Source organism: Mus musculus, chromosome 2, assembly GCF_000001635.26.
Source record: "Mus musculus strain C57BL/6J chromosome 2, GRCm38.p6 C57BL/6J".
Taxonomy (NCBI): Eukaryota; Metazoa; Chordata; class Mammalia; order Rodentia; family Muridae; genus Mus; species Mus musculus.
In genome coordinates, this window is record NC_000068.7 from 24,637,782 (window position 1) to 24,665,292 (window position 27,511).

At 46.7% G+C, this 27,511-nt stretch overlaps 1 protein-coding gene across 24 annotated transcripts in view; it reads right to left on the reverse strand.

Annotated features, from left to right (window-relative positions):
- Window positions 1-27,511, reverse strand: part of Cacna1b (calcium channel, voltage-dependent, N type, alpha 1B subunit) — a 159,341-nt gene that overhangs the window by 33,922 nt on the left and 97,908 nt on the right. For 12 of the 24 annotated variants that reach the window (XR_003950091.1, XR_374052.3, XM_017315140.1 and 9 more), the window contains 15 exons: window positions 23,973-24,099; window positions 21,084-21,213; window positions 20,710-20,769; window positions 19,510-19,616; window positions 18,930-18,941; window positions 16,603-16,699; window positions 15,123-15,283; window positions 13,300-13,437; window positions 12,646-12,847; window positions 12,213-12,377; window positions 11,116-11,226; window positions 10,698-10,781; window positions 5,072-5,077; window positions 1,313-1,429; window positions 891-956 (listed from right to left, as the gene is read on the reverse strand). Coding sequence is in view for 22 of the 24 variants with exons in the window: in XM_017315140.1 (XP_017170629.1) it covers window positions 891-956; window positions 1,313-1,429; window positions 5,072-5,077; window positions 10,698-10,781; window positions 11,116-11,226; window positions 12,213-12,377; window positions 12,646-12,847; window positions 13,300-13,437; window positions 15,123-15,283; window positions 16,603-16,699; window positions 18,930-18,941; window positions 19,510-19,616; window positions 20,710-20,769; window positions 21,084-21,213; window positions 23,973-24,099 (1,583 nt within the window). In the remaining 2 variants the exon portion in view is untranslated. Of the gene's footprint in view, window positions 1-833; window positions 957-1,312; window positions 1,430-5,071; window positions 5,078-10,697; window positions 10,782-11,115; window positions 11,227-12,212; window positions 12,378-12,645; window positions 12,848-13,299; window positions 13,438-15,122; window positions 15,284-16,602; window positions 16,700-18,929; window positions 18,942-19,509; window positions 19,617-20,709; window positions 20,770-21,083; window positions 21,214-23,972; window positions 24,100-27,511 lie in introns of all 24 variants that reach the window. The other 12 variants (XM_006497634.3, XM_006497632.3, XM_006497629.3 and 9 more) reach the window with 4 other exon arrangements.

A 27,511-nucleotide genomic window follows, 5' to 3' on the forward strand; every position in this document is an offset into this window, starting at 1 on the left:
TGTAAGTAGGTTGGTAACGACTCAGGAAGTGTTCTTTGGACAAACAAAAGTGTTCTCTGGGACAAACAGCACAATAGGCTTTGAGGCAATCTGATAGGCTGTTTTCAAAGTGAGTCCAGAGCCATGCTGAGTTTAACACTCAGACTGTAACTGAAAGTCTATAAACTATCATATTTCCACAAAGATCAGGGAAACACACGCTACTGAATACCCATAAGCAAAAGCAACATCAAACATGCATGTTCACTTTAAGTAGCACCAGATCTCAGAAAACTTCAATACAAAATGAGCTTTAGAACTCAGCTAAAGCTCAAGATTTTGGCACCTCCCACCGCAAATCAATACTCAACCCACTCCCATCTCCGCTGAGGAGCAGTCAAGAGCTGCAGCTGGGCAGCTGATTTATATCTTTCCCCCAAAGAATTAGCACAGTGTTCTCTGACAAAAGAAAAGAAAAGCTAAGTTATTGTCAAGGTCAGTGATCTGTGGGATTCTGCTTACATACTGGGAAGAATTTTGTCAGGAACATCTGGCCTGAAAAGGATATTGGCTGCCAGACAACACAATGGCTGGCTGTCAGTCAGATGCGAATCTAAAATAGGCTTGTGCCTCAGCATCCTAAGCCCTGCTGGACCTCGCTTTCAAAAATACAGCTTCCCAGAGAAAAGGGACTGGGTGGAAGGGGTTGCTGAGCCCCCACTGTGCTGCCTTGGTCTCCTCTGCCATCAAGCAGTGTTTTTGAGGGTTAGTTCACTCAGTGTTTACACCGTGTCTGCTTCACAGATAATGATAACCTCATTGTATTATGATCACTTAATGACAGTGACCCGTACCCTTCACCCAGCGACAGGAGACCTGTGTCCAATCCAGTCTGGGCAGGTGGCACCCACCTGCATGCCGATGATGGCGTAGATGAAGAACAGCATGGCAATGAGGAGGCACACGTAGGGCAGCGCCTGGAGACACATGAGCACATCAGCTCCAGGGCATCCCTGAGGCGACACACACCTCAGCCTGGTCCAACTCCACCCACTGACCACTGAGTCCTGCCAGCAGCAAGTGGCCTTGTCTGCTTATCCGTGACTCAAGAGCATAAGCCCGGCTCAGAGTTGTATGGGCATTAGCAAAATAACTGTTACTCAGTCACAATGTCTTTAGAAAACTGCATCAGGATAAACACATGCCAAAGAGGCACACATGACCTGCCCCAACTCAGCCTTCTAAAGGAGGGTCCCCTCTGAGTGGAAGAGAGGAAGCTTGGTAAAGGATACCCAAAGGGAGCTGTCCAGGCACCACACAAGCCCTGCTTTACCTTAAAGGACTGGACGAAGGTCCACAATAGGATGCGGATGGTGTAGCCCTGGCGAAGCAGCTTGATCAGCCGTGCCGCCCGGAAGAGGCGAAGGAAGCTTAGGTTGATGAAGTTGTTCTGCAAAAAAGAAGCACTGTTTCCAAATCTTTTGAGTCGCTCTCAGAAAAGGGCAGACTGGCTGCTTCCATCCTACAAATCCCCACCCCCACTCCCACCCCCCGCCCAGTCCCTGTGACCCAGAAGAAATGTATTAAGAGAAATAAGAATAAAGCCATTGCTTCAGTCTAAGCAGCAGCTGGCTGCCAGAAAACCTCCCCAAAGGAAAGTGGATCACTAGAAGTTACTTCTCATGAAGCAAGTCCGAGAAAAGTCCCTCACACTAGGGCCATTCCCCAACAGTAAGGGACATGAAGAAAAGCTTCCAAAGTCCCTCTCTTCTGTCAGGTAGTGCTGGGAGATCACCTATGAGTCTCCAGTACTGGCCAACTGTCCAGATACTCCCCAGGGGGCACTCCTGAAGTGGCCCCTTCCTGAGCTTACCAGCCAATCTTCCTTTCTGGGATCAATCAGTAAAGGCCTTGCCTGTCTGAGCTACTGGCACTGGCTGGTTTCTCTGGGACCTGTCCAGGTATCAGCAAGCATTCTCATAAAGGGACATATATAGTCACTGCTGTTCTTGCCATAGGAGCCTCTGCTCTAGAGAACCCAGGACATTTGCCATTGCTCCCTCAATCAGGGGTTTGAAACCAATCACACACACACACACACACACACACACACACACACACACACACAGACTCCAAAGATTACCTGACCCTGGGCACCTTGAATTATTGGCAGTCCTTTTCAGAGTTCTGGCTCTGGGGAGGTATCCATGCATTGCGATGAGTACCTGTGCAGCCAGGTGTTTTATGCCTGTTTAGATACCAGGCGCCTATACTATCACCCAAAAGCAACTTCCTGTCATTTAGCATTTGTCAATATGCAAGCAGCTCAAGCTCATACATATTTGTGTTGTCAAATTCAGTGATGAATAAAAAGGAAAGAGAACAGATGTGTTGAATGATACAGTAGAAGCAGTCAGCGCATGCAGAGAGAGGCAGGGCAAGGCTGAGAAGATGCTCCAGGGCTGCCCGTCTTGGCAGAGCATACATTCAGCAGGGGTTGGGGTTCACATTTACTTCCAATGGACATGTCTGCCTTGTCTATTGCTCCCATTCTTGGGGACAGCCATTTGTGGTTCTCAACAAGAATAAAAACAGTTTTGCACTGTCTATGCAAGTAGTGGGGATAGATACCTTGAATCAGGTGGCTCTGGACAGGATGTTGTAGCCCTTGAAACAATACGTAGAAGGGCCTTCAGACACAAAGGGGGCTCAAACTATGTCCAAATCAGTAAGGGGGCAAATATCACCTCAGAGCATGGACCTGAAAGATGGCACAGCCTGGCAGATCCTAAATTGAAATGAAGACCAGTCTCACTAGTAGACATGGTGGCCAAGAACTACTGTCCACTAACACCAAAAGAGACCTTTGAACAAGATGAGCAGACAGGGAGACAAGTACCTACCCCTCTCTGGGATTCTATTTTGAAACTATCTGTTCAGCTTGCTTTGAGGGGCACGGATTATAGTAATACAACACTTGCCCATATCAAAGCAGTCTGTACTAAGGTACCTGTCACAGAGAAGACATCCTGAAGATTTGGAGGAAAACAAAGGCTTGCCTGTAAAGGGAGGACAGAAGACAGCCAGGATGGTGAAGAGACCCTGGAAACGCCTAGATGAGCTGGGGGTGTGAACCCAAGACTGAACCACAGTCATCTCTACTTTGTTAACAAAGGTTCACACCCCTTCCCAGGCTTTTCTCTTGGGAGCTTCATAGTGCTCAGGACTGGACAAGTGAGTGATGGACAGGCAACCCTAGAGCGCCATGAGACTAGATGGTGATGCCCCAAGCACAGAGCAATGCGTGAGGCACCACCATGCCAAGCACATGCAGGATGGCAACGGCTACAAGCAGACAGTGGTACACCCTGTGCTTTCATCTCTGGCTTGGTCATGTCACTGGTGGTGAGCACATATGTCCTGTTCTTCCAAGACCCATGGTTTCTGCTGCACAGGACGTGACTCCGCTAGCAGAATTGTCCTTAATCTCACTGTAAGGACCACTGACCCTGAGGAGACATTAGTCCCTAACACTTTTCCTCAGCCTCCTTGCTCACAACCTAGAGACAACAGAGGTATTCATAGGGATAATTGGGGGGGGGGGGGGTTTCTGAAAGTACACTAAGCATTGTAAGGCAATCCCAACAAGGATGGCTGGACTGACTAAGGCCTGGAATCCAACCCTACTATGGCCTCTAGTTAGTCACAAGACAGAGAAAACTTGTTCCTCAATGTCACCTGAGCATAAAGCCCAGACCTATGGACACCTGCTGGTCAAACAGCATACCAGAGAATAAAATCCTGCAGCCCCAAACCAGCTACTCCCTTTCCTTCATTCTAAAGAGGTCAGATTTTGAGGGAGGGGGGAGAGGGAAAGAGACAGACAGATATTAGCTGCTCCTGTATGCTATGAAGAGGAAGGTAAGGGACAGGGAGGTGAAACTGTGTGGCCTGGCTGGAGGCCATAAAGAAAACATGCTGTGGGTGTTTCTGCAGGATCATGGTATAATTCCAGTTATAAAACTCTACATGAAGCATTCAGCTTCTGTAACAGAATTAAATATCTGCCTGTGTGAATAAGCTTCCATAGCCTCAACAGAAGATGAGCTGCTGCCAAACTCCAGAAGAGGCCCTTGAGGTTCACAGGAGCCTGAGCAAGGCATGCTTGCAGATCTATGCTATACAAATGGACGTGGATGGGTATCCCTGTGCTCTAACACACTAGGGCAGAGCCTCCACCTACTCAGGCCCTATACAAACTGTGCTGAACCATAGAGTCCTAGTCTCTAAACTCTCCCTAAACCTTATTGCCTCAGCTTGAACATTCTTAGGAGGTCCTGTCTACAAAGGACTTCTGCTACTAGGGTGTGGTGGTTTGAAGATGTCTCCTGTAGGTATTAGACATTGGAATACTTAAACAGCCACAGGATATTTAAACCGCCTCCAGTTAGGGATGTTTGGGGAGGATAAGAAGGTGTGGCCTTGCTGGAGGAAGTATGTCACTAGGGGTAGGCTTTGAGGTTTCAAAGGGATTGCATCTCTTGGCCTTCATCTTATGGTTTGAAATGTGAGCTCTCTATAGCTGTTCCAGGCCATCCCTGCCTGCCCACACACCTGCCTTCATAGTCCCTGCTATTATCATGATAAACTCCTATCACTTTGCTGTGGTAAGTCCCAAATAAGTTTTTCCTTTTGTAAGTTGCCTTGATCATTTTGTTTTGTCACAGCAACAGAAACTAAGATTAATGCATGGGGTGCAACAGAAACCATGGAGCCACCTGGTCGAGGACCAAACGTACTCTACAGAAACTCAAATTTGACTGAGCTTCGGCAGAAAGATCTGCCCTCAGTACTGCTAACTACCCCTGCCTCCCAGAATCCCATTTCTTCTCCTCAGACAGATCAAAAGACCATCTTAGAGGTGTTGAGAAACCCTTGCTGCTTTAGAAAGTACACAACGAGGCCAGAGGTGACTAAGCTCAGTGAAGTCCTGCTCTTGCCTCTGAAGGCATTGGGCAGAAACCACGAAACAGGAGACGAGGACGCAGACAAGCAGAGAAGACACATAAGAACTTTAAAGTTGTGAACCAACCGTTTCCTACATGGGATGTTTTCATGGATGGGTATTTGCATGTTATTTACAAATTGGGGTGGTTTGAACAGCAGGTGTGCAACATACAGACGGAGACATGGGTTTTCGCATTGTATGGTGGTTGGATGGCGTGAGTCAGCAGGTACGTTAAGGTAAACCAAGAACAAAAAAAACAAGAAACAAAAGAGAAGATGAGTCACCAACGGAAGCAGAAACTTGAGCTCTAAACTGTAAGTAGAAAATGCAGGCTCTTATTAAACCACGAAATTTTCTGAAAGTGTGTCCACTCAAAGCATGTTTTTGAAATCTATAGGTTATGCAGACAATGGGATCCATTTGCATTTTTGTTTGTAATGCAAATCCAAAGATGAGTCACAGACACTGTTATTTTTTATTTCCAGGCAAAGAAATGAATGTCAGTTTTGTGACCACGCAGAGCCCTCTTCTAGGCACCCCTGCTATATCTGCTGGGTTTTTGGGGAAGAAAACTGACACTCCAATTTTTGCCTAAGGAAAAAGGGGAATTTGCAAAGAAAGTCTATAAAATGAAACACACACATGCGCAGAATGCTGATCAACGACACGATGGCTTTCCTTTCTTCCCATCTCCTCCAGGCATAGCCTGAGCTCCAAGAGCAAGTGGCTGAGTTTTCATAATACTCGGCCCCCAACCATAATGATCCCCAACTCCCAGCAGCCCTGCTGGGCACTAAGTCTTGTGATGCTTCAGACCTTCATATGCAGTCAGAGGCTGCCACGCAGAAAGATCAGCCACGCAGCCACGCAGCCGCACAGGCACAGAATGGCTGGCTATTTTTGCTTTTGCACCACAGGCCTCTACCTGGAACAAAGCTCTACACTGTAGAGATGTCAGCCAGTGTCTGGCCCTTGCCTGCACCCCTCTTTTTAGGTATTTTCAGCAATCAGCAGTTCAGGCTTCTCTCTAGGAAGGAGATGTGGAAACTCCCTAAGACTGTCCTTACAATTAGGAGTCTGGTGCTTGGATCACTTTATCTGGTAAATGAAGAATCCTGTTTCCAGGGAGGAAGTACACAGATAATGGAAAAGCAGCAGGTTTCTTCCTCAGAAACCACCCTGGGATTAATACTTCAGGGTTAGATGCCCTGACTTTCAGATTCTCTAAGACCAGGAACTAAAAAGACAAAACACTTTGCTTTTCTATTTAAATGCGAGGTTCAGCTTTTCTTTTTGCGATAATTACATCATTAGCATTGTAAAACCATGAAACATCATATATACAAACAAGTATATTAATCTGAAGAAAAAAATAAATACCCATGTATTTACCATTCAGCCTAAAAACTATCACCATCACTTTTTAATTCTTCTTGCTTCTCTTGCTGATACCTAGATGTGGTAGCAATCTTTAATTCTTACCAATAATGGCGTATCCTTATAGTGTTGCCATAAACTCTTAAGATGCATTCAGTCTGTGCTTGCCTACTCTTGGCCTTTGCAATGGTAGCTTGTACAAACTGTTCGACTTGTTCAAACATGGCTCTAATAATGAGTAGCATCCACACGGATGTGGGTGTCACTTATGTACTTACACCACTGTCTTCTCAGGATTAATGCACCTCAATAGTTAACACGTTCCATCAGTGATGGCACATATTTCTGTGTTACTATAGCATCCATATGAAGAGCTAGGCTGAAGATGTGTGTATTATCAACATTTTAGCTTCTGTAAAGTGTTCCGTATAAGTTATACAGTTGATAACTGTGTGAGTTTTAGATGGCCTATGTCCTGTCAACCCTGAGCATTAGAATGTGTAAGTGAGTGACAGGCCGGTTAGGACAAATAGCAGCTCAGTGTCTCCAGGTTGTACTTTTCTGATTACAAATCAGGTTGGCTACCTTCCCCTATGCTAACTGGCCATTTATAGTTTCTAATTTGTAAGTTTCCCACTTTTGTGTGTGTTTTTCTTCTTCACAGAACGTCCTTGTTTCTTGAAACCTTCCATGCTTCTGTAGCCTCCTAAGCTGGCTCCTGCTCATATCCTTGGTCACTACTACTGGAATGTCCCAGTACTCAGCCACTCATCCTTCACGGACCTCACCCAGTCTTCCATATCTAATATTATTTTATATACTCACTGCCACAGAGCTCGTGCAACCAGCCTGGATTGCCTCACTGAACTTCAAGTCTATTTGCCCAACAGCCTCAAGGAAGTATATCAGGAAATGCAAAGCTAAGATGTACAGCTAAACCCCAAACTTCCTCAACAAACCTATTCCTGGGATACACACATCATCAGGTGCACAACTGTATGTCTCTCCCAGTTCGAGTCATAGCAATCCATTTCCCAAGTGTTTAGGCCACACACCTCATGTCACTTTGCCTCACCTTTCATGGCCACATATGGTTCACCCATTGCTCTGTCTTCAAATTATAGTTAGACTCCAATAGGTTCTCACCCACAGTTCACCCCACAATTCCAAAGCCTGACCCCTAGCAGAAAGTTGAACATACTCTACATGTCCCAGAGACCTCAGCATCTCAGGGCCAGAACCCAAAACAGGATTCACTCTTTCCTGGAGGGGTGGGAGGGTTCCTAGGAACTTCCAGAAGTTAGATATTCCCTGGCCAATCCCCTAGGAACCTTTAGCTAGTAACAGAAGTTGATAAAGACTTCCTCAACTTCCTTGTTGCTTGACAGAATGATAGGTATGGTTCAATCTCACTCGGAACTCCCTATGGGATAACTTCTTTAGTAAATACCTTTTGTGGCTGGCCACTCTATTCTCTGGCACTCACTACTTCCCTACCAGTATTCCCAAGTTTAACTTCCAAATGAAAATTTTGCACCAAAATTTTGCCTTAGGCTCTGTTTCTGGGAGGGCCCAATGAAGATAGCTACTGTGCCTCATTCTCCACAAAGTAGCTCGATGCATGTCTTAATATCCAGATTATATTATACTCCTGTACAAAACTGCTTACTCTAGAAAGAAGCCCAAGTTATGTTTTGACACAAGGCTATATATACACTCCCTGCTCATGCTAATAGCACATCACTCCCTGTACGGAGTAATGAACAGAAGTTGATCCTGAAGGACCTCTTTCCAAATATGGCTAGATGTTCTGCTGAGTTTGATTAGGGGGTGCTTAGATGAGCTTACATAAGAGGTTATGTGATAGAACATGGGATACTTTGCAATGGTTGTATCACTAAAGAAAATAGCACCTTTCCCAGCAACAGTTAACCACCAATAGTCCCTCTAGAGATAGGTAGGGCCCCATGAGTCTCTCTCTAATCTCTGATGAAATGTTGTGCTCAGTCTGTGCCCAGGGGTAACCACATGGCACACAGTTTCATGTATCTGAGTGTTCATGTGTGTATGGGTTTACAGGTGTATATTTGCATATTCATGTGAAGGCCAAAGGTCAACCTTCAGGTCTCAGCCTCATTACTTTGTTGTGTTGGGTTTTTGTTTTTGTTTTTGTTTTTCACACAGGGTCAATATCAAACTGACCAGAACCAATAGAACATCATCTCAGAGCAAGCAAAGGAAGTACATGGAAGGAAGAGAGAAAAACAAAACAAACAGTGAGACAGTAGCCCAGCACTGGACATTTGCTTTATGGAGATGGAATATTTATTCAACATCAAGTTCACCAGTGCCCCATGGAGGGACCCAGAGCTCTCTCCAGCCCTACAGGAAAGCAGGGCTGACTCTGTGTTCATCTTCTCTCAACTTTGGGATCAACATAGGTCCTGTTCCAAAGCTGAGAAACTTCCACAAAGAGCACGCAAAGCTATGGCAGTCACATGATTGAAAGGGGACTTCCCTTCCATGCAAAGATTTTCCATGTTGGCCAGTGTGCCTAACCCTAACTATTGTGAAAGGCAGAGCTGCAGCTACAAGACAGACAGGAGAGAAGTCCACCTGGGACTTGGATCTCCCAAGACTGTTCCAAATGCCATAGCCAATCTTAAACAGTGACTGGATTTCCAGCCTAACCAGAGGTAGACAGAGGAACAGCAAACAGAAGCAGTTGGGAGTAAGGATATGGACTGCCTCATCGAGCCCGAAACCAGAGCAGTAGAGGCTCAGCCATCTGCCTGCGACTCTAGAAATGAGTGAAGAGACACAATGATTGGCATCAGCAGGTCAGCCTGAACTAACATACCAGAGCTCTAGTCTGCCTCTCAAGGAACCAGAAGGTAATCTCTGAAGATGCACTACACATACAACGTGAGCTCTGAGTAAAATAGAGCCAGGTAAGAGCCTGTACTCCACTGTGCTTCTGTGGCAATAGCACCAGTGGTGTCCCTTAGCTCCACAACAACAAATGCAGTCCGAGGCCATTTCACCTCCACACATGCCCTCGGGCCAGCCAAGGGCGGCACACTGGTCCCTGTACGGCCCTTTGCCTCATACAGTTCAGGGATGAGGTCCTATCATTTCCATTCACTGCAGAGACCCCTCTGATGGGGGCCCGCCCCATCTTAAAGGTGCCTGAAGATGACTTAAATCCTCCCTACTTGGCTCAAAATAGCATTACTTATGCTTCTCTTACCACAGCTGTTTCCTAGTCCTTACCTACTTTTTCTTATTAAAAAGTAACTTTTATATGAATAGCCATTTCAGCAGCTGCTCCCAGAGATGAGGTTTTTATGTTTCTAATTTAATATGTTATACTAAAAATGGTGCTTCATGATTCCAACTCTGAAAGCTGTTGAGTTTAATGTCCCGATATAGGACACGCTTTAAATACTATCCATATGTATATTTTGTTTTGGTTTTTTGTTTTGTTTGATTGTTGTTGTTGGTGGTGGTCGGTTTTTTTTTTTTTTTTTTTTGAAACAGGGTTTCTCTGTGTAGCCCTGGCTGTCCTAGAACTCACTCTGTAGAACAGCCTGGCCTTGAACTCAGAGATCCCCCTGCATCTGCCTCCCAAGTGCTACGATTAAAGGCATGAACCATCACACCCAGGATATGTTTAATGGAAGAATCTCTAAATAGAGAAGTAGAGACTTCATAATATAAATTCTTGCTGGATTAGAAATTCTGACTGGATTTGGCTTATATTCTAGATGCCAAGCTGTTAAATACATCCAACACATACACAGGCACATTAGATTCCCGTGTTCTTGGTCAGCTGTTACCATGGAGCTTCAGGAGATTCTGAGGCTACCAACTTGAAACCTCTGAGAACTACCTTTAAAAAGATTTATGTATTTTAAGTGTATGATTGTTTTGTCTACATGCATGGCTGTGTACCACTTGCATGTCTTTGTGTCAAAGGAATTGAGAAGGGGTTGTCAGCTCCCCTAGATTTGGGGTCACAGAAGGTTGTGAGCCTCCACGTGGGTGCTGGGAATTGAACCTAGGTCCTTTCCAAGAGCAGTCAGTGTTCTTAACTGCTGAGCCATCTCTCCAACCCCAGAACTGCATTCTTACCCAAGAAGAGCAACTGCTGACCCAACAGCCAGCTATCTAGCTCCATCTCTGGAGAGAAGCAGCAACAGAGACCCATCCTGAACCTCCTAGGGGTTCATGATAAGGCAGTTACAGTGGGCCCTGGGGAAACGCCTAGCGGACAACCCTCTAGAAGGAAGCCACTTTGGACCCTGGATGGGGGGCAGGAAATGCTACTTACCGCTATCTCTGTTACTAAAATATCAGTAATACTTCCCAAAACCGTGACAAAGTCAAAGACGTTCCAGGCATCTCTGAAGTAGTTCTAGAGAAAAAGAGGGCAGTCAGTGCTGATGGCTTCCCTGGGCAAAGGTGATCGATGCTTAACACAAGGCCAATGAGAAGCAGATGTCACAGCAGGCATGCAAATACTTCCAGTCTGGGGAAAGGCATAACTGAGAGCTAAAGGTGCAGAAAGGGGAATCTCAGGCTTGCAGGCCTTCCGGCCCAAGGCAGGGCAAGACTCAAGCAACTGAGAGCAAAGCAGCTCTTCCTCGGGACGCTCACAGTATCATAAGTGCTGCACAGGCCATTCAAAAACAGGGAAGGATGCCAGAATGTAGCTCATCACAAAGCAAAGAGCAAGCTGAGGCACATACCAATACCCCAAAGGCGATGATCTTCAGTATGCACTCCATCGAGAACATGGATGTGAAGACAATGTTCAGGCATTTCAGCATCAGCTCGTACTCATAAGGTGCATCATAGAACTGCCCGGAGAAATAAGGGCTGATGGCTGCGGACGCATTAGCCCCAGCACCCAACTGGAAGCAACCAAATTTCCTGACTACACAATGGGTAGAGAAATATCTACATCTGCCCATATCTGGGTTACCGCCTCTTGCTCTTTTCAGGTCTTCTATAACCCTTTCAGTGCCTCAGCTACAAATCAGAGAGAATGGATTACACAGGCAGGCAGCATGTGCAGCAAGGAGAACTACCTCTGGGCCTCAAAATAAGACCCATACCCAAGTTTTACTGCAGTCTCCTCCTAATTCAGACATTCCCTCTAAGCAGATTTCCTACGTCTGAGAAAGCTGAAATTTACAAGATCCATAAGGGTTCTTCCCCAGGGTTACAGAAACAGTAAACAACTGCTTGGGGAGGGGCCCTGACCAGTCTAGTTAGAGGAGATTCTCAGACATGTTGAGCTGCCTACAAGTTGTGCAGAGCTCCTCAGTTACAGCTCTGGGGAGTCATAACCTACACAGAGGTAAGTTTTTTGCTGATACAGCCACATTTGCTCTGTCCCTGTTTCTGAAAGAAACCCCTCACTCGTAATCCTACAGGTAACCCCAATAAAAATTTACTGGTTCACTTAGGTGGACTTTGGTAGAATTGTTACTTGGTAGGTTATGGGTTCCCTATCTGGAGTGAATAGGAAAGAGAGGTGGCAGGGGTGAGGGGAGGGAAGAGAGAGAGAGACAGAATGAATGTGTGTGTATGTGTGTGTGTGTGTGTGTGTGTGTGTGTGTGTATCTGCATATATGTGTTTGTGTGTGTGTTGTGTGTGTGTCTGAGTATATCTGCATGTGTGTGTGTGTGTGTGAGTATATCTGCATGTGTATGTGTGAGTCTGTGTGTGTGTGTATGTGTGTGTGAGAGAGAGAGAGAGAGAGAGAGAGAGAAAAAACATGTCTACCCTGGATCCTCACACACAACAAGCCCTAGCAAGTACATGGTGGGACTTACATACCTTCATCATCAGCACCACTGTGTTGAGGGCTATCATAGCCATGATGAAGTACTCAAAGGGTGGAGAGACCACGAATGTCCATGTCTTATACTGGAACGACTGTTTGTTTTGAGGCATGTACCGTGTCAGGGGCTTGGCACTGATGGCAAAATCAATGCAAGCCCTCTGTAGGGAGAGAAGGAAGCCATGAACTCAAAGCATTGCCCACTATAACTGGAACTTCCTCACCATACCCTTTCAGGGAGCCCAGAGAAGAGGAGGCAGTAGAGGCAGCTAAGCTCCCTCCAAGTAGATCCAACTGATCTGCAGTCTCTATTTGCAGAAAAAAAGAGGCCCTGCCTATGCGAGCCACAAGCCATGCCCATATAGAAGGAAGACTGATAATCTCCCCCAGAGTGCCTATGTCCCAGGATCCCACACAACACTGACCTACCTCATTCTTTTCTAAGCTGCATTCAGACATCACCTTATCTCCCTGTTCCTGGAAGGTGATAATGATCAAGGCCACAAAGATGTTGACAAAGAAAAAAGGGAAGACCACAAAGTAGACCACGTAGAAGATGGAGAGCTCCATCCGGAACCCGGGACTGGGCCCCTGTTCCTCATAGGTGGCATCCACAGAGTGTTTCAGCACCCTAAGGAAGGGGAGAGCACACTTCAGGAGAGCTGCCAAGGGAGCCTGGGTCTGCACCTCTGGGGTAGGGCTCAGATCTGCATATAAGAAATGGAACTCAGGGCTGTACTTCAAGAGTGCCATACATCTCTGTAGCTCGGGGATGGGGCTCGGGTCTGCACCTCAGTGTCAGACCTCAGAGATAAGACACAGCTCTGCATCTTGAGAATTGGGCTCCACCTCAGGGAGAGGGCACCTCAAGGATAGGGACCTTCATAGAAAGGGCTTGAGTCCTACCCCAAGAATGTGGTTCACTCTTCTTTCTCAGGGATGAAACTCAGTTCTGCCCAAGAGGGACAGGGCTCTTATCTATACCACCTGACCTCATCATGAGGTTAGAAGTAGGGAAACCACATAGACTCTGCCTCAGTGTACCCGTGCCTAACTAGCTACCACAATTAGTTTGGCACTCACATGGGCCACCCCTCTCCCGTGGACACTGTGAACAGCGTCAACAAGGCCCAGAGAACATTGTCATAGTGGAAGTCATATTTCTTCCACTGCCTTGGCTGGGCTTCTACTTCTTCCTTCTCATAATCCAAATACTGACCCCTGGAGACAGGAAACAGCAGATGAAGGCAGTTAATGGTAATCAGTTCAAATACCCATGGATTTACAGTCAAGTGGCTGCTGAAAATTTACCAAGACCATTCCATGTGGAAAGAGAAGTGTTCTCAATGGTAGTGGCGGGAGTTGCAAACCCACCACCCGAGCCTCACTACGCAGTTCATAAAACTGGGCCGCTCTGACCACTAAATCTTTATCATAGAAATGTGTAGACTTCAGAACTAGTTGGTTTCATTGTGAGATGTATTTTTTATCATAAACTTTTATTGAAAATGAAAAAAACTGGACCAAAAGTATAAACATTGGTATCAAATCTATATAAGTCTTTGAAGCAAACACATGGTTAGTCTTTATTTGGGAATGGAGTCTTAGCTAGATACCAAAATCATGAACAACAAAAGGGGTAAGGGGAAGTTGGACTTCAGCAAAATTAAAAACTTTTGTGTCTCAAAAAACACCATAAAAAAGGTAAGAGAGCTGGTGAGCTGGATTAGAGGTAAAAGTAGGCACTGTCCGGACAGTAACCTGAGTTCAATCCCTGAGGTACATATGAGGGAAGGAGAGAACCAACTCCCTCAAGCTGTCCTCTGACACGGAGAGGATGGCATGTACCACCATCCCCAAATAAATATAAGAAGTCATTGTTAAAATAAGAGTGCTCTTGGTGTAGTGGTGCACGCCTTCAATCCAGCACTCAGGAAGCTGAGGCAGGGTGGTGAGCTCCATTTCAGATCTTGTCTCAAAAGAGAGGGAAGAAACCGAAACTGAAAAGATGATCCAAACAATCGGAGAAACTATTGTTAATCTTTACCAACCTGAAAATTTGTATTTAGAACATACAAAATACGAGTAAAATCAATACCAAAAGGCAAGCTAATTTTTAAAACGGATAAAATATCTGAACAGGCATTTCTTTCAAAGAAGTCACATGAAAGACCAACTAGTCCATGAATAATGTTCAATATTATCAGCTATCAGAAAGAAAAACAAATCGAAAACACACTGAAGTATCACTTTGTTCCTAGGATAAATATATCTAAATAAAAGCAATCAAGGCAGGCGAGATGGCTCAGCAGGTAATGGTGCTTGCTACAAAGTTTGACCACCTCAGTTCAATCCCTGGGACCTAAGTGGTGGAAGAAGGGACATTCCCTATGATTGCACTTACTGTGCCACATGAGCACTGCCACCACCTTACACACACACACACACACACACACACACACACGCACACGCACACGCACACGCACACACACACACACACACACACGCACACACACACACACACACGCACACACACACACATAAAAGCAGTGGAAATAGTAAGTATTGGTAAGGATGCAGAGAAAATAGTACTTAGAAATGCAGAAGGGCTCAGTCACTTTGATTACCATCTGGCATCTCTTCCAATAATAAAATAGTTCCCACATTACTCAGGAGCTCTGCCTTTAGGTATACATCCAAGAGAAATTAATACACACACCTACCAAAACAACAACTTATGCAAAAGTGTTAATGGCTGCACTAACTACAATAACCAAAAGGTAGAAACAAGCCAAATACCAGCTGTCAAGAAAAATGCGGCACATCTCGGAGCTGGCATTAAACCATAGGAAGGAATTAGGCATGCACATCACATAAGGTGTCGCATTAATTAGGCCTCAGTTTACCGGCAGTCCCTCTCCAGCTCCTTGGATTCATCAGTACAGTAAAAGAACTTCCCTTTGAAGAGCTGGACGGCAATGACGGCAAATATGAACATGAAGAGCATGTAGACAATCAGGATGTTCAAGACGTTCTTCAGGGAGTTCACCACACAGTCAAAGACAGCCTGCATGGAGAGGAGAGCAGAGCCATGCAAGAGTGTACCCACACAGGAGAGGCCAGAGTGGAGCTGAGTGGTCATTAGGGTGAGCTAGGCCACTGAGAGAGGGAAAGAGATGGGGGTAAGCTAGGAAAGGGAATGGAGAGGATCAAAACAGAACAGGACAGTGACCCACCCCGAACCTCAGGAACGTGGAGGCTCAGACTCCCTGAAGCATTCAAGACCCCCTTAAGGCTCTCTAACCTATGGCCACAGAAGGCTGCAAGCTACCTTAACAGCTGTCTTTCTCACAGGAAGGAGTGTCATTCTGGCTTTTATCAGTGGGCTGGAGGCACCAGACCTGCCACCTGGATACCCAAGAAAACTGGCCTAGCAGGTAGGCTGGAGCCAGGCCACAGGAAGCAGGCAGAGTCCCCAGGCCTTGCACACAAGACATGTACCAACCTTGTGCACCATCCCTGCTTTGTCCTTGGCCAGCAACAGCATTGACAGAGGGGAAGACTAAAGCTGTAGGAAAGGGACTGTGTCCCTGAGGACCATAGGACACAGAATTCGAATGTATTCTGGAATCTAGATGTGACTGAAGATCCTCTCACCCTGAACCCAGAACTGATCTGCCTCAGGCTCCCCTGATGACCCACAGTCCTCTCTCATGGCACTGGTTAGCAACTCCCAATGCTGCCAGCTGCCTGGGCCAAGGAAGCTTCAGGCCCATCCACGCTGTGTGGTGTTTTTGTTTTGTTTTGTTTTGTTTTGTTTTGGTCTGTTCTGTTTTGTTTTTTCCCTGCTGCCTCAAGTACAAATGCTGCCTTGGTCCAGAGACTCCCTGATGCCTTTCCCCACATATCACTTCATACATAAGAACTAAGCCACTCTCCCATACCTTACACTATGATTAGTGTCCCTGAGGTTTAAATGTCCAAGCTGTTGAAAATCTACTGCACATGTTTTAAAGAGCTAAAGGAGCAAAAGCACAGAAAGCATGTTGTAATTATTAAATTGGGTTTATACTGCGCTTCCTTCACCCAGAAACACAGCAGTACCTACCCTCTTTTACTGAGCCCCGGAGCTGCTTTCTGGAATCCCTGATTCCTGGCATCTACTCCTGCATCCCGTGTCCTCTGTGCTTCCCTGTCCTGCCACAGTGTCCCACCTGGTGCTAGTGGCTAAGGAAGAAGGTCCTTTGCTGGGGACAGACCTCCTTGGAGAAAAGTCTTAGAGTTGAGCAAGATTTGTCCTCTCACACAGGTGAACAATCTGTGGACACATGCACCCACCCCCCACATGTACAGCACACTTCTTAATCCCCAACTCCAGACTCCAACCTTGAGCTTAGGCAGCCGCTTGATGGTCTTGAGGGGCCTCAGGACACGCAGGACTCTCAGAGACTTGATGGTATTGATGTCTTTCCCTTTGGATCCTCTAGAAGGGAGAAGTGGCTGATGCCGGCGGGCAGAGTGCTGGCGTTGAGTCCAGCTCTGACCACTCCTCTTGGTCTGTCTAATAAGGCCCTATGCATTTTGTCTCAGGCTCCAGATAGAGGCTCAGTGGGGGAAGTCTTCCCATGGCTGCTTGAGAACAGGGCTAGGGCCAGTGCCAAACCAGAGCCGCACAGCTGGTGAACAGGGAAGCTGATTTCTCAAGTGGAAAGGCCCATGCTCATGGCTGTAATGGCTACTTCCACCTGCCCAGGGCTCCTGACAGACACTGCTGAACCAGCAGAGTAGAGGTCTGTGAGCCTGCCTATTATGCTAGAACTTTATCAAGCACTAGAGAAGCCAGTGACCTGCTTGTCACTATGGGGATTTTATTGACATCTGCCCCACAGGCCACCTGACTATCCCTCAAGTGACCAAAAGGGAAGTGGGGGACAGTAAGAAAGAGACATTCAAATACAGAGACAATTCCAGAGACTGCAATAGAGTGGGATAGAGAGAGAAGAGAGGAAAGAAAGAAGAGAGGGGCTAAAGGGAAAGGAGAAGAGAGGGGCAATGATTGAGAGAGGAAGGGGAAGAGAGGAAAAAAGTGGCGGGGAAAGGATAGCTACGGGATAGAAAGGAGAAAGACAGACAGACCCAGAGAAGCAGCCAGATACCAAGATGACCAAGAAAGGAGCAGGCAGGAGGACTCAGGTTGAGGAGACAGATAGACAAAACTCCAAATACCAGCAGCAAGCTCAAAAGTCCAGGATTAGAAAACCAGATCAAGAACTCCCTGCAAACCAGAGTAGACACAAATGCTGTGTGTGCCTGTTGGAGGTTGGGGGTAGCAAGAATCAGCAGTCAGGGGCCAGGTCTACAAGGCTTGGGAGGCTTCCTGCATACAGAGAGCCCTATTCTAGACAGCTCAGACATCACTTCCCATCTAGATCCCTAAGCAAGCATGGCTAAGTCTGCCCCAAATGGCTTCTCATAGGCTCCAACAAATCTCCAGGATCAATACAAAGCAGCTGTATATCCCAGGCCTCCTTCACAGGAAAAGAAAGATATGGTCTCACACTTCCCTTTCCTCAGTCCCACATCACAGAATCAGATCAAACTGTCCTTAAGGCTGGACATGGTAATACAGCCTAGAATCTCAGAAATATGGAGGCTAGGGGATAAAGCTTGCAGGTACAAGGTTATCCTGGGCTGGGTTCTTTACACAATCAACAAAACCTGCCTCTTTTTCACCTAGCACCTCCAGTACCCACATTAACCCGTCTCCAATACACCAGGATATAGACCATCCAGGAAGATGGTGGCAAAAAAATGGAGGGAGAGCAGGGCAGTGGTGGTGCACGCCTTTAATCCCAGCACTTGGGAGGCAGAGGCAGGCAGATTTCTGGGTTTGAGGGTCAGCCTGGTCTATAAAGTGAGTTCCAGGACAGCCAGGCCTACATAGAGAAACCCTGTCTCAAAAAAACCAAAAAACAAATAAACAAACAAACAAATAAATAAATAAAAATAAAGGAGGGAGACTTCCAAGAACTGCCCATTGGAGGCTGCTCTCTGAGCTCAAGCCTTCCCCTCTTTGCTCACTCAAGAGGCCACAAGCCTGAGACCCATCCTTTTCCTACTGCCATCTTGGAGCCTCTCTGACATTTCTGCCTGGAGTTCCCCAGGGTCCTTGCTGACACTCTAGCAATTCATTTCCTTTGTCATAGACAGAGGGCTCATTAAGTCACCCATAGGAGACACTGGGAGGTTCTGGGAAGGGGACTAAACAGATGGAGGAGAAAAGAAAGCTGCATTGCCCGAGAGTAAACGCACTTCAGGATGTCCAGCCTCATGGACTGTGGTCACTGCTGGCAGCTCCTACTCAGATTCCTCAGTACACCGTCTAGGCCAGTGCTCAAGCCTCTAACACCTACACAGATACCCTGCTCACTGAGGGCCTCCCTACCAAGGCTGACCATGCCCAGCCCAGCTCCCAGCCCAGCTCCAGCCCCCAGCCCAGCCAGCCCAGCCCCCAGCCCCCAGCCCAGCCCAGCCCAGCCCAGCCCCCAGCCAGTCCCCACAGGCATGGCAGGAATGATGGCCTGGGGATGGCTCCTGGGAGGAAGCATGCAGCCTAAACAGGGTGGAGGTAGATGAGCAGGTGTGAGGCCATGATGGATGGGCCAGAGGCGTGCCATGATGTAAGGCAATATGAAAGAAAGGGGAGGCATTACCCCATGAAGCTCCTACCCGAGTCCAGCATCAAGAAGACAAAGAGAACAGAGTCAGTGTGGGAGGCAGAACACAAGCCTGCATTGGCCCACCTGAGTGCCAGAGAAGTACAGAACCTCCCTTTGGGGTCATTCTTGTCTTTAAATCTCATCCCACAGTTTCTCTACATCACCTATGCCTGCCCTACCTAGATTCCCATGGAAGGTCTAGTCCCAATATCACCAAGCTAACAGTCACCAAGACAGGCATCAGAGAATAGTCTCATAGTCCCAACAAACAAAGATGTCTACTAGTTGGGGTAAAAACACACCAATCCCTCACTCAGGCAGTCACCTCAGAGCAGGTAAGCAGGCTCCAAAGGAGCAAGCCAGATGCCCCAAATCCTAGACAGTTCCCAGATCACAGGTAGTGTCAGGAACAGATGGTGCCAGACTTTAGAAGCACATTCCAGACCTAAGAAGGCAGGACAGCCCCGCTTACACAGTAACAGAGCTATGGACCAAACATGAGCCCATTCCTCCTACACCCCACCGGAGTTCTGGCTAGGCCCTCTGATCCAGAGCAGATGTAAGGTTTACTTACGAGAACGCAAATGCCACCAGGGCTCCACTGACAACAATGAAGTCCAGAATGTTCCACAGGTCCCGGAAGTAGGCACCAGGGTGCAGCAGCAAGCCCAAGTCTATCATCTAAAGGGGGATAAGTGGACATCAGAGTATGTAAGGAAAAGAGAGGCAGAGGTAGGCCGCAGCCACAGGGGGCCATGGTTCTGAGTCTCTATGCAGTACAGGGCTCAGTGCATCTCACAGGGGCCAAAACACAAGTCATACTCTTAAATGGCTTCAACAGGCCTGGCCTCAATGTCCCTAGAGAGTATAGGCTTCAACCTTTCCTAAAACCCCACTGTGGTGAGAGGTGTGTCTCCCCCGCCACCCCCTCTCTAGTAACAGATGCGGTCCCTTAGAGAACTCACGTAGCCCAGACCTGCAAGCTCAACTCAGGAGAAAGAACAAGCTGATCAGACCATCATGTCCTAACCCTACCTTTTCTGCTACAATGACTTTTGGCAAATATCTCAACAGCCTCATCTGCAAAATAAGCTGCTCCCTTCCTCCCAGAGCGCCAGGGTGTGCAAAGCAGAAGTAACCCAGCTGCGCTTTGGAAGCTCCTCGGCTCTGCACGGGCTCTCTGAACTGACCAGAATCACACAAGTGCCTCAGCGGCACTGCTGGGCAAGTACGTGTGTGGAGTTCAGTGCACTGAATGCACTTCTCTGTGTGCCAGACAAGGACAAAGTCACCTCGAAAAGAAAGCAGAAACTGTGACAACATGGCAGACTCTCATGTGTGAGCAAATCTCTAGATCCTATAGAAATTTAGTCTTTTGCATCTAAAAGTGCGCCTGCCATCTCCCTCTAAGGTCTGCCCTTATTCTGTGTTTTGTCATATGACTCTCTTTGTGGCTATGAGGCAACCTTGGAGGGGAGGCTGAGAGTGCATGTACCACACACACACACACACACACACACACACACACACACACACACCAAAGAAAGCCCCAAATCTCCATACTTGGAAGCCAAGTACAGCCGGGCCAAGTACCCCAGCAGCATCCGTGGGACACCATGACACTGGGGACTCTTGGTAGCTGCTAAGGCTTTTAGCTATCAAAATATTTCATGCACACACAGCCCATACACATGTGCACATCTGCTGACTAAGCACATGCCTGAGTCACACATCCCATGCATTCATGGAAGCTGCAGGAGCTACCACATCTTACCTTTATGACCATTTCAAAGGTGAAGACTCCTGTAAAGATGTAATCCATGTACTTTAAAGCCTGTAACAAAAAGTGGCATTCCTCTAGGCAGGCCTGGACCATTGGCTCCTCGTTTCCCCCCAGAGCTTTGGCATCCCTCTGTGAAGGATCTTTTGGTGACTCTTTGGTGGTTGCCCTGCTAGCTCTAGCACATTTACAAGATAAGAGCTAAAGGAGATAGGCTTTTCCAAACCTTTGGTTCTCATAACCCAGAGGGAAGAAGGATGTCTGATGGGGGAAGAGGCCACCAGCACTAACCCATCTGTGTGAACCCTGGGAATATGTCCACTGGCACCTCTGTAGCCTAGCAGTGACCCAGTAGTTATGACACTCACGTTGTTCCTGAATGAATCTGTCCGCACAGGATCCTCTGCAGCCAGGGCAATGCTGCTCAAGGCAATGACCACAAGAATTACCATCTCAAAGTACCGCATGGTCACAATGTAATGGCAGAAGCGACGAAGCCTGTGAGAACAAAGCTCAGGTCACCATAGGCTAATACCTGACTATGTCAACCTCACTCACAGAAGCACTCACTGGATAGCCCTCTGCCAGCATTGTGGAGCTCTGTCCCTTAGTTCTGTGGTAAAGAAATGGTCAGCAGCCTGGGAAAAGCTTTGGACAGAGTTTCTGGGAAAGGCTTTCCAGGTCAGGGATCAGCAAACGACAGCTCAAAGCTAGGTCTGATGGTGGAGATGGTAGATTAACAGTCTGTGGGAGCATGGCCACCTCCACTCAGTTGTATGCTGTACCCCAGAGCAGAGGACAGCAACCACTCAGCCTGTCACAGATCATGGAAAGCAGAGGGAGTGGGTGTTCCATAAAGGAAGTATTTTAGTACACCAGCTTGGCAGAAAGCAGGCCACTCTTGCCCCAGAGTGTCTGAACCTGTGATGAGCGCAAGCTGTGTCTGAGAATCCTGGGCTTCATGAGAACAGGCCACGATCTTGACCGGGAGCTCTGGTTTTCAACATTACTTTGCATCAACGAGAAAGCCAAGTTCCTGGTTATAAGAGGCTCCACTCCAGAGAGCAATCACCACTCAGAAGTACAGAGGTAAATAAGCCAGAGTCTCTCAGTTGCCAAGTCCTGAAGTAGCCACTTGATCTGGTCAGAGGGATGAACCCATGTGTCAGACAAGAAAGAATAGCCACGGACCCAGCAAGTAGACAGACATCTCTCCTACTGTCAGCAGTGCCTCACAGGCTTCACAGGCCTATCCTTGCCACCAACCCCTCCAGGTACTCCCCAACCCCCCAACGCCACAGCTCCAGGGACGTCTGCTGTCAAAAGGTTGCAGTTTCTCAGCCAATATCCACCCTTTTCTCTGCAACCCTCTGCTTATCCTACAAAGCTACTCTCCCCAGGTCCCAAGCAGCGTGCTGGCCCTTTGTCCCGGAGCATGCCCTCTTCTCCCTAACTCAGTCATCCAGCTTATGGCTGCATTTCCACTGTTCAACTGTGCTCTCAGCTCACCTGACCAAGAGATGCCCCAGCTGTCCTACTTCTACATCATCTAGCTGCTAACTGGACCCCCAGAGCTCAGCCAACTCCCAGCTATCATCTTTCCAACTAGCTGCCTTCTGCTTTCAGACCACCCTCTCCACTTCATACTACACACTCAACTGAGACGTCCCTCCCTTCACGACACCTCTAGCATCCCTCTCCTGCCTGCTCCAGAACACCGGAATCCCCCCATTTTACATCTCTCTGCTGTGCTTAAGTTATCTCTCCGCCTCACCAGCACACTGTCACTCCAGAGAAGGCAGGGACAAGGTATGTCTCTGTTACTGTTCACCCCTAGCAGAGTAAGCTCCCAGGAGACAGGTGCTGAATGAAAAAGAATAGAAAAGAAAGAGGAACTCTGACAGGATTTTCCCTGTCCAATTACATTAAAATATTAGTGCAGCAGGAGGCCTGTGATCGGACAGGGAAAAGGGAGGCAGAGAGCGACTCAGAAGAGAGGAGAGAAGGGAAGCCAAGATGGAGGCAAGATGGTTTTAAATAGCCACAGGTAGTTATGAATATCACATAGGAATAGAATAATTGGGATAACTTGTCTGATCTAGGTGGGCAGCTTATATCATTATCAATTGGCTCTGAAATTATTGTGTGGGCATCTTGTGAACTGAGAATTTACTGATATATAAATCTGACTTGTTAATTATTAGCCTCTAGAGTTTTGTTTCTACCGGGTTGGTGGGTGTTGTGGTGGCTGACCACAGGGTGTAGATGGTCATTGTGGGGGGCTGGCGTGGCAGCAAGGGAACTCGGGAGCTCTGGCCCCCGCTCGAGAGTTGAAGGGCAGGGAGTAGCTGGATGGAGCGCAGAAACTTGGTGGGTCCTCTTCAATATTTCCCACAACAGGACCCGGTGAGGAGAGCTGTGTGGGGATTCTTGGAAAACTATGGGGGTGCAGCAGGGCAGCCAAGAAGTGATGGCCACTCTGCTCGCAAAGTGCCCGCCTGGTCCTGGCCAGTGGGCTTCTGAAGGGCTTGAACCTCTCCTTCTACCCACACTCTACTCCCTCTCCTGCCTCAAGTGTTTGATCCCACTTCCCTCTGAGGCCCTGACCTGACCTCTTCACTAGTTCTAGCAGAGTCAGAAGCCCACATCCCTCCTCCACTTGCTTCTCGCTAGTTCTCATCTCTGCTTGCTATCTTATTCATCACTTTATCATCTTGCCTGTTTGCTGTTTCCACTGTGCCACATGTTTTCCATGAAGATAAGTCTCACCTGTCTTGGTCATCATTGTACATCAGCACATATAGTGCTGTCTGCATGTGACTACTGTTTGGATGTATGAGGTACCAAAGTAATGAGTGAATGATAAATCATGACCAGTGTGGGAAGGGACACACAATGGCCCCGGTGAGAAGGTGAATGTAGGAAGCTATGGATATAACAAATGTAAAAACCGTTCCTGTGTGTAGCCACGTACACAACAGTAGAGAATATTGTTACACAAGCTCTAAAAATAACTGTCTGGCATCTGATCCAGCCCCCACTACCATGAATACTGGCTCTGTATCTATACAAGGCACAAAACTTTGTGCTTCTGTGTCTTCGCCTATAAAATAAGGTAACAAATGTGTCTCACGGGACTGCTAAGACAAGCATGTTCAGTAAATATATACAATTAGTCTCTACAAGGTATCTAACCCATGCAAGCTGGTAATATGCTCAGATACTCATGACAAAGGCAGAGCACTACAGAGACTCACAGGTTGGTGGGGCTGAGACAAAACATGGAGCTGTAGGGAACGATGGGCCTGGGGCCTCTTCTCAGCACATCATCCGCCTCTGCCTCCTTCTTGCCCTCTGCTTGGCCTTCCAGGTTCATGTTACCACCTATAAGGACACAGGGCCTCAAAATTAGGAGATGTAAGCACATGAAGCCATGTCACATGGGTCTCTCCTAGCTCCGTGCCATGGCCAGGTGAGGCAGATTACCATATGCCCAGCCAAGGAAGGGAAATTAGCTAGGAACACAGCTTTGCTGAGCATATGACCCAGGCAGCAGGGACAGCACCACTGCCAGACCTAGCGATGGAGGACAATCTGACACAGAGATCCTAGCGGGCCCTTCTTGCCTCCTACATTGTGATATGAAAGACATGGTGGTACCACTCCCTTCATATGGAAACCCATGTCTCTCAGAACCTAGTAAGCCATTCCCTCTGCCTGGAAGATCTCTGGGCAGCAAGACCAGAGAAAGCAAGGGGCTTCCTGGAACCCATAAACCTGAAGGTTCTCCCTGAACCCTATCATCCAAGTCTAGCTTGACTTGGCCTGCGGTTTCCCTTTCAGTGCTCTGGAGAACATAGGCCTTGCCAGCCCCACCACTTGAAGATCCAGTTCTCTGGGCTCCTCCCCAATTCCTACTCATTGCTGCCTCTCCACTGCCCCCTCCTCTGCTCTCTCAGCAACCCCCATCTTTGTGTCCACAAATTTAGCTCCCCAGGTTGTAACAGCCAGGAGTGACTTCCTTTTTAGGTAAGCTTCATATTTCTCTCGATTCTTTATTTTAAACCATAGGAGTGCATTATTTCAATTCTGATGGATGACAGGGTTACTAAGACCACAGGACATCAGAGGAGACAGTGTGGTGACTTGAGCCACCTTTCACTACCAAAGCTTCTTACCGCTCTTAAAGAATACATATAACCAGAGAAGATACTAAGGAGTAACAAAAATGGAGGCACCCATGGCAAAGCCATTGTGAAGACCGAAGACTTCAGCTTCTCCCTGATCCCTGACCACTCATACGCAGGAAAGGATGGCTATAGCAAAACAGCAGAGCTTGGCTCCAGAGTCAATTGCCCACTGGCAAGTACTTCAAAGCAAACTTTTTTTTAAGTGAACACCATCAAATTTTCCTGTCGAAGTCTTCTGAAGAAAATAACTGGTAATACTTACCAACCCCACAACATTCTATTGATTCTTAAGACATTATCTCTGGAGGTAGAGAGAGTCTTTTAAGATCTTTAATAGTGAAAAATTATAAAACATGCAACCACAGGAAATGCACAAAAATACTCAATCCTCCCAGGAAGGATCCTGAAAACAGGTAAGAGTTTATAGGACACAAGAGATACGTGAAATAGTAAGTTAACAGAGGAGAAGCATGAGCACCGTGCTTCCTGCCCCTGAGGAGCCCAACACAGCAGAGGCACTCAGTAGACACAGTGCAAGAAGGCTGGCTGTAAGCAGGTTTCATGTAACAACTCTATTCTCATTCTTACCATTTAGAAAACGTTTCCATGATGAGCAACACTGCTTTTATAGAAAGAAGTATTATTTTAAACCTGTGCCCTTTTTTTTAAACTCTTCTCCAATAAATACAGCAAAGGCAAGAATAAATAAATATAGTAGGAAAAGAACCCAATCTGAGTTGAAGAACTGATTTATTCAAAAGGAAATGAAATAAAGACACCAGAGCCTGGATGACATTACTTCTGATAAAACTGTCATAACAAACTCATGGGGAAAAGCATATATATATATGTAGATCATATAATACAGTTAGTGAAGAAGGGGAGAGGCCATGAATTGGAAAGAGAGCCAGGAGGGTCCATGAGAAGATCAGGAGGACACAAAAGAGGGATCAGGATGAAAGCTACCACAGGCTATGAAAATCCACTGTTGAAAGCAAGCTACTTAAAATAAATCAAGATTTGTTTGTTTGTTTGTTTGTTTGTTTGTTTGTTTTGGAAACAGTGTTTCTCTAGGTAGCCCTGGATATCCTGGAATTTTCCCTGTAGACCTGGCTGGTCTTAAACTCAAGAAATCAGCTTCTGCCTCCCAAGTGCTGGGATTAAATGTGTGCACCACCACTGCTCAGCACAAGACATCTTACTGACAAGTCAACACTCAGAAACACTACAAAAATATCCCTGTAAACTGGAAAATCTAAATAAACATTGTCATTATAGACAAATGATACCGATTTCTATTTTTAGGGATTCTTAAAAAGGTGTAGAACACTGACTAGCAATGACAAGGAAGGTGGCTGAACAGGCCACACCCACCCCTGGAGGCTACTGTACTTATACAAAACAGCCTCAGAGATACAACAGCCATAGGCTGAGCTTTAGAAGAATGACTCTTCAACTCGTCTCCCAGGAGACCATCACGCAGGTCGGCATCCTAACCACAGCCAAGGCAAATTAGAAATCACAGCAACAGTCAAAAAAGATCGAAATAAAAATGTCACATTTGGTAACTGAGAAATGGGTGTTAAACATCCCATCAATCAAAAGTGAGATGCTGGCCAGGTATGGTGGCATATGTCTGTCACAACAGTCAGAAAGTCGAAGTGGGCTTACACATGCTAGGCAACATAATTTCAAAGGTACCGTGATCCATACCCCCATCAGTCGCAGAGTGTGGTTCAGGTAAAGAAAGGTATTTCATGACCCCCAATACAATCTACCAGATCTAGTATACCAGAAGTCCTACACAGCAGATAAACAAGGATACATAAGAGGGAAGATGATTAACACAGCAGAAGTTTATATATATATATATATATATATATATATATATATATATATATATATATATACATATTTTTAAAGTCAAATGAATGGCCAGTGTCTGGATAATGATTCAAACAAAACAATCATAAAAAGTTATTTCTAAGACAACTGCATGATTTGAACTCGAAATGTGTACTGGCAACATAAAGGAATTATCATCAGCATTCAGTACAATAAAGCTACCCTGATTATTTTAAACCCCTAATTGAGATGCCCAGTCCATGATTATTCTGAACACAGCACAAAAAGGACAAGGAGGAGCAAGGAGTGACTGGAACACTAGAGCAGGCGAAGGGGGGAGGGGCAGAGCACAGGCTCCTAGCAGAAGGGGGGAGGGGCAGAGCGCGCAGAGGGAGGGGGAAGGGCGCTCCTCCCGTCTGTCTCTACTTCTCATTCATTTCAATTTTCCAAAACAAAAAAAGGGGGTTATTTTAGCAACCACAGAGCTATACAAAGGAAAAATGGTTTGAATTAACAAGTGGCTTCAGAACAGAACAGGAGGCCGAGGACAACGGAATAATAGTTCCAGTGGGAGAGAGAATAAGCAACAGTGAGAACTCCATACAAAGGAAAAACCACTTCTCACAACAATGTCAGAATACAGGTTATACAGAGAATTTACCACTGTCAAACGGCATTTAAATAAAATAAATAAAAAAAAAAAAAGGAAACCTGTTCTTCAAGCAGAAGGGAGGAGGGAAGAAACCTGCAAAATGATCTGG